The sequence below is a fragment of the Scatophagus argus genome, chromosome 1 (assembly GCF_020382885.2).
Source record: "Scatophagus argus isolate fScaArg1 chromosome 1, fScaArg1.pri, whole genome shotgun sequence".
Lineage (NCBI taxonomy): Eukaryota > Metazoa > Chordata > Actinopteri > Scatophagidae > Scatophagus > Scatophagus argus.
In genome coordinates this window covers 13,094,405-13,106,917 of record NC_058493.1, presented here as the reverse complement: position 1 = coordinate 13,106,917, position 12,513 = coordinate 13,094,405, and the positions used below count along the sequence as shown (strand labels likewise).

At 37.5% G+C, this 12,513-nt stretch overlaps 1 protein-coding gene across 1 annotated transcript in view; it reads left to right on the top strand.

Annotated features, from left to right (window-relative positions):
• Window positions 1-10,846, top strand: part of tspan15 (tetraspanin 15) — a 33,779-nt gene extending 22,933 nt beyond the window's left edge. Inside the window, exons 5-8 of the mRNA XM_046384541.1 lie at window positions 2,350-2,466; window positions 4,881-4,931; window positions 5,357-5,473; window positions 7,287-10,846. Coding sequence (XP_046240497.1) covers window positions 2,350-2,466; window positions 4,881-4,931; window positions 5,357-5,473; window positions 7,287-7,454 — 453 coding nt within the window. The 3' untranslated portion in view covers window positions 7,455-10,846. The remainder of the gene's footprint in view (window positions 1-2,349; window positions 2,467-4,880; window positions 4,932-5,356; window positions 5,474-7,286) is intronic.
• Window positions 10,847-12,513: the final 1,667 nt, after the last annotated feature.

The following is a 12,513-nucleotide window of genomic DNA, read 5'->3' as shown; positions in this document are numbered from 1 at the left end:
GGCTGAACCTACTAAAAGTGCTAACTCATGTGTGAACTTGCTTTGTTTTTGGACTTATACCTAACAGTTGCAGACATTAATCGCGTCATAATTGCTTTCCCTTCCTGTGACCCTTGTTTGGCTCCTGACCCAGCGCTGGAATAAGTGCACTTTGTGGAGTCATGCCAGCAACAAGAGGGAGTAACTTCCTGCCACACTGGCATCATGTCAGAATACTGATGACATTGCTTTGCAAAGAGCAGCCTCATATTTATTCATTTATTCATTTATTCATCTTATCTCTTTATCTTTGGTCTCATCCTCTCTTACTGTCTCTCTTGGTGTCTGACCCTTTGTCCTGTTTGTTCTCTTTTTTTCGCTTATTGTCTTGCTAACTCACTTTCTCCCTGCCAGTCATCACATCTATCCTATAAATAGTGTATATTTTGGCTTGTAAGACACAGGTGCAAATGGTAACATTAATGACTTGTGTTAGTCCAGATGCCCAGCTTGGGAAAGGTCTACACATTACTTGGAGAAAATGCTCTGTTGTCATTTTCAACCATGACTCCAACAAAGTTTCATTTTTTACCTATATGCCACCCGGAAGATACTTAAATTTACTCACACACTCGCACCAATTTAATAACAGGTCGCACAGTACCGTAACTTACAATGTCAACATTTATTCATAAATATTAGGATATAGTAGTATTATATATATATTTTCAACTGTCCAGGGAACACAATTCATTTTCTTTATTTATTTTTCTTCTTATTGGGGGATTGTTTTTTGTTCTTTTTTTTCCTGAAGCAATTTTTGTTTGCATTAATTCACCAATTAGATCACATCATTTGCACTGAAAGTCATTTTATTGTTCTGGGTCAAATGAAACTAGGTTATCATTGTTTCTTTGCCTCATTGTTGCTAAAATTGCTGTCTTTGATAACATTTTCAATTTATTTTTGGTTGGTTTGGAGGCTCCAGCTGCACTTCTTTCACCGCTAACAAATTATAATAATAGACAAGGTTTTTACATGAGTGTGTTTTGCAAGGCTGCAGCTGGACCCCTCTTCTGCACTGACTGTTTTGTCGGGGTGATTTTACTTTGATACTCTTTCTGGAGGCTTTTGGCACATAGAAAGCTGTTTCCTCTCCTACTCAGCTTTATGCAGCACAAATGTGAGCATTCTGAACATCTTTCACATCCATTCATTTTCATGCATTTTTTTGTGTAGTTGGCCAGCAGTGTTTGTCTCCTAAACAAACTTCAAACCACAAGACACAGGAACACTCCATTAAAACAAATGATGTTATCTGGAGCAACCCTGGGTCAATGTGACTGAAAAGGTCTAAGCCAAAACCAATAATAATTAACTTCCTTCAGGTGGCTTATCAAAGCTAATTTATTTTCCTTGTGAAGACATGATATTTTCTTTAAGGTTTGTTGATAATGGCTGAAATAGAGGACAATTAAAGATAATTGGTTGGTGTAAGACTGTTTTGTGCCTGTGAACCAGCAACAAGAGGTTGGTATCAAATTGTTGTTTTGAGCTTCAGTCACTTCAGTCTGTGAGGTTGCCACCTTCAAGTGCTCTCTGAGAGTACAGGAAAAATATTAGTGAAATTTAATGTTTCTAATTCTAATAAAAGGACATGTAGAATTTAGGTTCCACTAAATTGCTAATACCATTTATCTGTAAGCATGTAATCAGGGTAACAGCTGCTGAAACCTGTATGTCTGGATGGATGGATTTTTCTTGTTTTTCCCATGAAGAAATGACAATTACAACATAATGCAGAGTTACCACCTCAAAGTATGGACTCAAAAACTGAACAAAACACACAGGAAGGGTTCATTGCAGGCTTGTTATGCGTGGCTGGATTTTATTTTCAGGTGCATGATTATGCTCATTTGGTGTGGAAACAATTTATTGTTTTATCAAATTTACAAATTTTTATGTCCACATTATATTGGGTTTAGGTTTGTATTGATATCAGAAAAAATGCCTTACTATTGTGTATCTATATATATTATGTTATATTATATGGCTATATCATAGCATTGATTTTAATCATATTGCCCAGCCCTGTCCCCACCTGTACACTGATTTTGGCAAACGGAGATGCACACGTATAAAACAGACTCATAATAACATGCAAATTGTAGTTAATTACATCTCATCATCCAAAAATGCTGGCCTTACGCCAGCACAACATAAAAATGTTGTTCATCAAGTTGAATGCTGTCTCTCTCTCTCTCTCTGTCCCCTCTCCATCATTTCTGTCTCCTGTCTCTCTGTCTCTGATTCACACTACATGTCCACCCCCTTCTTAATCTCACCTGTTGCCTTTCCTTCTCCTTTCAGTTTAAGTGTTGCGGAGGTCAGGAGTATAAAGACTGGTCAGTCAACATGTACCATAACTGCTCTGCCCCTGGTCCATTGGCCTGTGGTGTCCCTTATACCTGCTGCATTACTACTAAGGTAGGTACCTGTTAACATTGCTGTTGGTATTGATTCTATTATTAACTGCTCCTCTACCTGCTGTCTATTATGGGTTAGCTGTTGTATCTACTAATATTATCACCATATTTGGCCCTCTAGGAACTACTGCTGCTAAAATACTCCTCCTGTATTATTGTTATCCGCTTAGATTCCAGTATTGTAACTAAACCGTTTTCATCAGTACTTCCAGCACCATGTTATCCATGCCAAGTGCCTTGATTTTATTGCAGTGCTTGCTAGTATAGTTTGTATTACGTGTGAATAGAAGAGAGAGTATTTGATTTTTACTGCATTATTTTTGCTCTTTTTGTTAACTATCACCAGTCTGACAGTGTTATAGACATGCCAAGCTAAGTCGATGAAGTATTTAGTAAACGAAAAGCAAAAAGTGCAGTGTGCGGTTTTCATATAAGTTGAATGCACGAATCATCATAATTTCCTTTGGTTAGGAAGCCACCTGCCGACCGAACAGGTGCTGTTTCAATCTCTACTAGCTGCCAGAGCTGACACCTCATGCTTATAAATGTGCGTTAACTGGTTTTTAAAATCAGTGTTAGGTGCTAGTGTCTGCAGCATTACCTAAAGTAGTTGAACAAAGTAAACGTTTCAGCATTTCAGTCTCTATGTATTCATAAAGGGCCTGTGAAGCCACTTGGTTCAGTTTGTATGTCATTACAGTAATAGCTGTAATAGCGTGTAGTTATGTTTAAAATGCATCTCAGCATCCTTATGATGGTGATTATGTTCTTGCCACACCAAACACGGGCAGTTTCCTCCCACACAGAACAACACATGTACTCTTTAATTTGTACACCTACACTCTGCAGAGTTTACAAGGAAAGAGAAGACAAACAAAATCCAATTACCACATTGTTGCTATTAGTAGTTTAATAATATTTTATTTTACAGTGTCACTTGTAATGACAAGGTTAATTGAGTGAATTGATGAATTGATTGAAAAAAAAAATCTTATTAATTGATGACACGTAAAATCACCCAATGTTTTCCAGTTCCTGTCTCGCTGGTGGTTTAGCTAATTTGTTTTCTGTTTGTGATACCATTTTCTTTGTTAATGTTGGTGTTTTGTTTGTTTGTTTGGGTTTTTTTGGGTTTTTTTTAAATGCAGCAGTTTCACTGTTAAGGATACATAAGCATATAATATGTTTACTGCAGTCCTTTCAGTGAGTCTGTTATGGTAGAATAACAAATAATTAATTGATTTTTAGTTTGGATGGAGTTATTTTCCATGTGCAGATCCATGTATTTGTCTAAAACTGTTAAAATGTTTAAAGAAATTGTTCTGCTGTGCTTGGAGGCACTGCATCTATAATTTATTACCTCCCCATATAATCATATTGACACTGGAATTAAGTAGCAGGTGCATCATTTAAATCTTTAGATATACTTTATAATACAAAACAAGCTCCATTATTCACATCAAAATAATGGAATTTCAAGGTATTCTGACAGTAGATGGACAGTAAAACACATTTGCTGTCCATTCTTTCAAATGTTGTTCATTGGTGTAAATATAGTATAGAAAGTGATGTCTTTCTTGTCCATTACTTGTGTAGTCATTTAGATTAAAGATTCATAGACAGATAGATAGACATACATGAATCTTTCATCTCAGTAATGAACAAGAAAGACATCAAATTTATATGTATATAAATCTTTGTAATGAATAATTAATTATTAGTAATATGTAATTTGTAATCATCTTTGTAAATGCATGCCAGTATGTTCAGCATCCATTAAATTCCCTTGATTGAGCATCACATGTCCTCTCAGGAAAGAGAAGTTTGTTTTCCCTCCTGTTCTATTGAAATGAATGGAGCAGAGTCGACAACACCTGCAGTCACGCTCATAACATTGCACTGATTCCTGCTTTTTGCTATTTTAGTGGTGATTTAGTAGTGATTTTCTTATTCACATCCATGACACCATGATATGTCATATGCGGTTGTATTGAAGTAAATGCTTACGCAGAATTGTGGCCATAGTATGGTGACTGTAAGGTGAGGTAAACTTATAAGGTAAACTTATGATCCCCCATCTCTTTGTGCAATACAGTGCACATTTTAAAAAGTGTGAAATCCTGCAAATATTATGTGGGTGTATTGTGTGTTTTTGATGCTGTAAAGATGCCCATATTTATTCAGATTTTATTTGGGGCCAGTATTGAGCTTTCAACAGTCAGCAGTATTCCCCTGAAAGTCTGTCTCTGGTCTAGGTACAGTGTCCCCCCACCTAAAATGTGTCTAAATTTAGTCTAAAGTTTGACTTCCTCTTTCTGCTGTCATCTCATCTTGACGCTGAAAGCCGTTCGCAGGCATCGCCCACTTAATATTCATACCTCTTGATCTCTTTCTCTCTGCTTCTCTCCCCTCCAGCCTAATGAAGTGGCCAACACTATGTGTGGGTACAAGGTACTGGAAAAGGAGGTAAGATGACTGGAATAAGAAAGGTCATTTAAAATCAGCTTAGTACAGGTTTTTTTTATTCTTTTTTTGCCTGCTTTGCCACAGAATGCTCATTTAAAGTGGCATTTTTACACAGTTGTTCTTTGCATTGAACAGTGACTCACACAAAAAAATGACGCTACAGTCACTAACTTCAGCAAAACACAATCAATCAATCCATCAAAATATTTCTGAAAGTTGGATGTGACAGAATGTTTTGTGTCGTGAAATTTTGTGGTGTTATAACTTGATATGAAAAACCATCTCAAATAACTTGATTCATAACCACCAATGCGTGTCCTCCAAATCTGATGTGCTGCTGGTCTTACATACTTCTCTAACTAACAAACTTCATAAGCAGCTCCTTGGTTGTGACCAATAATTTGGTTGTGACTGTTTTCTTGCAGCGCTTGGATTTGATCGAAATCATCCACATCAGAGGCTGCACTGATGCTTTCTTCATCTGGCTGATGGACAATTATAAGATTATGGCAGGACTGCTGTTAGGGATCTTACTGCCTCAGGTACACTGACACACACACACACAGACATACATATACATATATGTTATATAAAAACACAAACCTAAATTTGTCACAAATATCACTTAAGCAGGCTAATATCCATGATGCTCAATGCAAACTGTTCCATATGTATAAGGAAAAATTATTTGTTTATACTTGTTTCAAACCTAAATTACAAACATATATTGTGATGAAAAACAATTACAGTATAGAGCTTTATGTGGAGCACATCTGTGCGCACAGCCACATTAATGCACACTGTCATTAGCTGAAGAAATGAGCAGGTTAACCAGTCTCCCTTAAGAGGAAAGACTGCATGTAATTTCTGTTGAGATTGAGAAAAAAGTTAATTTTGTGTGTGTGTGTGTGTGCGTGCATGTATATGTGTGTTGACTTGACTGTCCATGTGTGCTGGGAAACCGCATGTTCATGATATAGTAAATAACTTACCCAACTACAAGGACGTTTGCTGACGTTAATTTCCATAAGCCTAAATTTAACCGCTACCACTATATGCTTCGTTCCAACCTTTACCCTACACTGCGTCTCTTTTAAACTTTACCTTAAACCAAAGCTTAACGCCAACATTTAGTGATTTATGTTGAGGGGACTTTGATTCCGTCCTCAAAGTAACAGTCAAAGCAGATTTATATCCCCACAACATTGTCAACTGTAAGGCTGAGATAAGACTGAGATGTCCCCCTTGTCCTACAAATTGAACTGACCTCATTACACAACATGTGATATGTGATTCTGATTTTTATCATCATTTTCAGCTGACGTTTTTGTGTTAGATATATGGTAGAGGTGTCCTTTGTACCTGTAATCTTTATAGAAGCTTCCTCTTTCTCTCCCAGCTGGCAGGAGTTTAACAAGTGCAGCCGTCTTTCTGTGAATATCAGAATCAGACTGAAAGCATGTAGGCAAGCAACTCTGATGATTAAGTGGGAATATATATAAACTGCTTCCCTCCAAATGCACCTGCCGACTCCACTGCATCAGCAGTGATAAAATAAGCAGTGTCATTGCTTATTCTTTTCATATAGATTTGCTGTACATTACATCAGACGTAAACACACAGCGTGTTTGTGTTTCCTTTCATGTCCAGCTTTTTTGCCAGATCCATTAGAGGATGTGGGCTGATGGATGTGGGAGCTGTTTTTCACCACTCTGTCATTTTGCCCTTTTAGATGTCATTTTAACTCTTATGATACATTAAAATTCAGACACACACAGACACACGCTTACAGCCATGAATGTATGAATGTAGAATGTGCTGGACTTTAATAAGCATGTTGGACTATACTGAGATTTGGGTTTAGGAAAGGACAGCAGAAGCTGTCAGTCATCCAGTCCATTTGTGGGCTGCTCCTCATTTTCCTTATGTCGTGTCTCCTTGCTTCAAGGAGTGAGAAGGCTGAGTTTTTACTTGGAGATGATATCTGTACTCCAAAAGAGATATTTCAGATTTCGCTTCATTATTATTTGGACAGTACGTCACATTATCTATGCAAATACAAAGTCCATGAAATGCAGAGCTGACCTGCAGACTGGTGCGTCGTCGCCATCAGGAACTGACATCATTTCAGATGACCTTTCAGAGGAAAAACATATCAATCTTCTAAAAATGTGTCTCCTCTCTGCTTACATCATCTCTTTGTATCTCTTGTTTGCATCTATCATAGGAGGGACTAAGACACGAGGGTAGAGTGCAAGTGAGGGAAGCAAGGAAACATTTAAGACAAATGAGAAGCACCCCGTCTCCCTTTCTTTCTTTCCTATACTCAGCTTCTCTCACTCTTTCTCTCTCCAGTTCTTTGGTGTGATAATCAGCTGGCTGTACATCACTCGTGTCGAAGACGCCATCAGTGAGTATGGTAACTACATGGACGGACTACTGAACTCGAACACGCTTGAACGAGGAGCCAAGAGGCAGGGCCGCGTGGCCAAATGGTTCAAGTGTATGCCAGAGATCGACTGATGAAACCAAAAGCCAAAAAGCAGCTCTGCACCACCACTCGGTTGGTTAAACCACTCCAGTCGATTCAGATACTGCTGCAGCCTCTGTGGGAGCCTGCCTCAGAGCTGCACGTTTACTATGTACTAACTCCACCGTGGAGAAAAAATGTTTTGTTTTTTTGGTTTCAGGAAGAAGCAGTTGTTCAGCAGCCAAACTACTGAACATTTGATATTTAAGTGTTATCATGCAGTGTACTAATCCGTTAAAGGGAATTAAGAGCTCATTTGTGTGTTTTCAGGTGTATTGGGCCTCAGACAGTCTCAGGGATAAAAGCATATACCAGTTCAGCCACTTTTGTTTCTCTTTTATAATTTGACTTGAAATTAATCATATCACACAATCTACAACACGTTTTTTTCCTCACTTTATATGTGTTCATTGTGTGTCCCGCACTACCCCTTACTACCTACAACCACAGATGAAGCAGGTCTTATTATCCAGTCACCACATTCTCCAACAACAGGTGAACCCAAATGCAAAATAATGTGGGCGAAGACGCATTTCTGTCATAAGGAAATAGTTTGCCTTATTTGTATGGAACTCATAGAGGTTTGAGACATAACATGATTTATTTTGGAATATCCTGTATAGAATAAGTATTTACAGAGTGCTGCACCCTGTGCATCCTATTATGACCACAAGTGCTCACTGAATCTCAGTGAATCAGAACAAGAAGTGTTGTTTTCAATTCACACATCTATTACAGACATTTCTACACCAAACCCTTAACTTTGATTCCTTATTTGAGCTCTGCTGTTCTTTTAAGTCAAATACTTCAGCCATCTTATTGGGCTCTGCGGTGTCGAGTCAGAGAGTCGGCTTCACGAGGATCACTTTTATACACTGATTTAAAAGTTGAATGCTAATGCAATAATGAAAAAATCTCATGGTTATTGTTAAGCGTAGTACCGCTAGAAATTACACTTATCCACCACTAATTACAGCAAATCCATCTGTTAGACAGCCACTTCCCCTGTATTAGATTTTTAATCAACGTGTCGAAATGTTTTTAATGAACGAGTCTTCTTGGTTCCAAAATGTTCAGTTCTTGAAGCACAAATAATGATATACATACCTTAGTTATATTTATCTGAAGCCACATTTTATTTTCTCTGACCTTAACCAAAGTGTTTTAGTTGCCTGAGCATAATCACACACAGGCCTCCGTCAACATGCTTTGTACGTCACATGTCCACTTAGACCACCTCCTCACAACTTTTCTTACTGGACGTGGAAAAAAAATGTTGCCGCTGAACATAATCCATGTGGCAGTTATGTTTGGGTCAAGACAAAATGAATCGTTATTTTTAGGAGATAGGGACATTTTACATATTATATTAGACTCACATATTAGAACAGGTTAACCAAGATGCACTATAGCTAAATGACCTTTGAACAACATGCGGTCGTCATTATTTAAGTGAATAGTATGAGTTTGAAGTGTTGCTGGACTGCGTTTAGTTTTAATGTGAAGTTGAAAACTCGGTTCAGATACCCTTATTTTTTGTTGACTTGGTTCATTTTGAAATTCTCATCTCCCTGATCCCAGATCTCTTGATATGTCTGTCAATATATTCTGTACTGTATTGTTTGCATACATTTCAGCTGGTTCTTTTCAGTCGTTGCCTCTGTTCAATAGGTTACAGGGCCAAACAGAAGTTGTCGTCAATAGCATGATCACATCTCAGGCCTAAATATGTAATAATTCAGGTTAAATTAATTATTATGATTATTATACAATTAAAACTCCCATTCAGCTGGCTGGAGAAAAGCAGTAAATTTGATTTTAACATGTTGGTCACCTAAATTCATTCTGTTGACCTTCAAAAAAATTGATTTTCATGTTTTAGCTCACTGTTTATTTGACTCTTGACTTGAAGTTTTGGCTGCTGGGTGGAAGGTAAAAGTAATGTGTATATAACCAATTGGGTGAGGGTTTGTTTAATGTGTGCTACAGTTATTACCTACCTTCCTGTCAATAAACAAGAAACATCAGAATCAGCGGACAGTAACATGGGACATCTTCTCATTGGTTAGACAGCAGTGAGAAGAAAGAGGTTTTATGATGCTATTCATTTGAAAGTCAAGACTGCACTCGGGTCACTTCATTTGTCTGCCTCATTAAACTGGACATGATCTAATGCTGGTGAGTTAAAAGGAGCGTGATAGCTAATTAACGAGTCGTCATGCATTTTGCAGACTCACTGGTCAGTTCAGGTTGTCAGGGAAATTAGCAGTATAAAACTTGTGTAGATTTTAATTATTTTTGCTTCAATTAAAAAAGCATTGACCCATCTCTGACAGAAAGTGTAATGTAACTAGTTATTTTCACATTGTATAGTTTGTTTTGTATTTTTTGAGAAGTCTAAGCAAATTGTGTAATACTTAAAACCAAAGATGTGCTACCTTTTAATGTGTACAGCATTGACAGATATTTTCTAAAGATGCTACAAAGAATATTTCATTGACTGTATTAATGATGCAACTATCATTGTCAACTATCACCTGCATATTAAAGTAGTAGTAGTATGTTGTTTAAGGCCTCGTTCAGACTGCTAACCCAAGTCAGTTCTTTTGTCATATCCAGATTCTGTACAGATTGATTTTCTAAAGTCTGAAAAATAAAAACATATGAGATTCAATTTTAGCTAAGCGGATCCAAACCACATTTGAACGTGCTCAGAAATGTGATTCAAATCATCTGAGTCTGGACGCACTGAACACTCAAACTGGACTTTACAAAGTGTCTCTAGTGTCACTTGCAGTACGACACACAACAACAGAGTGACAGAAGTGCAGTGAGGGTGAGCAAAATCCATGCTGCTAATAGCAGAGCAGTCTGCAGGACAGCACAGAGATCAACAGTCCATGAGCTAATAAATTTTCTGCTTCATGGCTTGACAGCACAATCGTTTGGAGAGAGACATGATGGATTTTCATTTCTTCTTCTGCATTGAAAACCCAAGCCACCAGCTTAACTCGTTACCACAGCGACTCGTGTGGACAGGCTGGTGATGTCTGGATGCACAGATCTGTTCTGATTACTGATCAAAACAGTGCAGACACTCTGTCTTAAAGACCTGATCTGAGAAACGAGTCCGTTTCACATGCAGTCTGAACAAAGCCAAAGATGATACACAGATGAATGTTTTGTCATCGTTTTTCATAGTTGCTTGGACATTCGGCTCACCTCTCTTGCCCTTGTGATATCGATGTGAATTGCATCAATTGTTCGTAAAGTTTTGTATCATCATCGGTTAATTTAATTGAACGAAACCACACTCGTTGAAGGAAGTTTTTGTCAGGTTGTTTTTTAGGGTTGAGGTTGAGAAATAAAATGATTTCTTGCTGTTTGTTGAGTCTTGTTAACCTTTGTGTTGATCTTCCTGTCAGTGGGTATTTGGGGGTTGGGGACCTGTTGAATAAATGATGACTGACACAGCATCACACTGTGTATTTTCTAGGGCAGGCTTCACCCTGAGCCAGTAACAGGGTCTAAATATTTCATATAAAAGTATGCAAATTTGTTCGTGACACGTCCAAGTACGAATACAATGTCAATGGTAAAAGGAAGAAGAACAAAAAAAATAAATAAATAGTTGAACCAAAAAGTAGCGACAGTCAAACTCCAGTGTCACAAAGGTCCACTAATGTTTGAATGTGAAAAATGCCCGAGAATGTGGTTCATGCATAAGCAGTTATCATCATTATTATTTAATTCAGCCGATACAGAATTAAACAATTCAGAAAAAGCTGATATCACCTTAGGAGGACTGTGTTACTGTAGCTGTAGTTGAAGACTTTCTCAGTACAGTTTGCAAATGTTCCATTTAGCCAATGCAGTCTAGGGTCCTTGTTTATAAACGAGACCTACAATCAACTTGCAGTTTGCGACACATATGCATTAATCTCATTTACCATCACGGCCTTCCAAAAACTTTGATTTTCTGTTTTGGTCCAACGCTACTCCTGAAAAAATCCTCATTTCTGCTGGCATTATGTGAGGTGAAATCACAAGGCAGGTGCCATTAATTTAACCTGATTTGAAATTTATAGATCACAGATTTGTGAGTTAAAAATGGGAGTCATGGAACCTGCTTACTAAGTACAAGTATAAATCTGACAACATTTTTATAAAAGAAGCCCCTGCAGTGCAAACATATTGTTTTTGTAAGAGAGAAAACTTCATATTTCTATAAAATAGTATTTGTTAAAATAATATTTTGTTAATTAAGCCATTATATTTATTGACAAATATCAGAGAAAGGAAATTCATTTGTTCATAGTAATTTAGTAGTAAGTAAGCAAGTAAGAAATCTGCTCTTGCTCTTGAAAACAAAACAATGAAATGAAGTCGAATTATTAAAAGACAAACAGGTTTGGAAACAAAAAAAAAAATCCTAAATTAAACCGAATTAACCTATTTGTCTAGACAAAGTGGTGATCAAGATTAAAAACATGAGTTTGAGATTTCATTGTTTCTTCATATTGAAACATACTGCATATGAATAGATGTTTAATCAGCATGTCCAGTAATCAATCCAGTATGTCAGTGAGGTAAGATTCCTTTAGAAAAAACAGACAAAAAAACAGGCAAACAGACATCATCTGTGTGTCATCTCAACATTACTTGGTCCTCCTTCAACCACTCTCTTCAACTCCTTCACACATCAAAGGGCCTTGTGTAGAAAGCATTGCAAAGAGAACTGGTTTGGTTCGTTGGCTGTATTCTACTTCTTTCTCATACTGCTGTTTCTCCCTGGCTTTGAGGCCCACCCGCTGTTCGGAAACTATTAATATTTTACTGCTACCACCAACATGGATGTGAAAACTATTTTCCTACACCACCAATGAGGAAGGAGGAGACGTCATGGTGCTCTGCGCCACCGACACACAGTTTAAAATAACCTGTTTGGTTTCTTCCTTCCAGCTCTCATTTCCTGCAAACTCAGTTATTTATCTCCCTGACAGTAACTTCACTTGAATGGTAGCTGCTTTGCAAAATGTTAAAAGTTGTCTT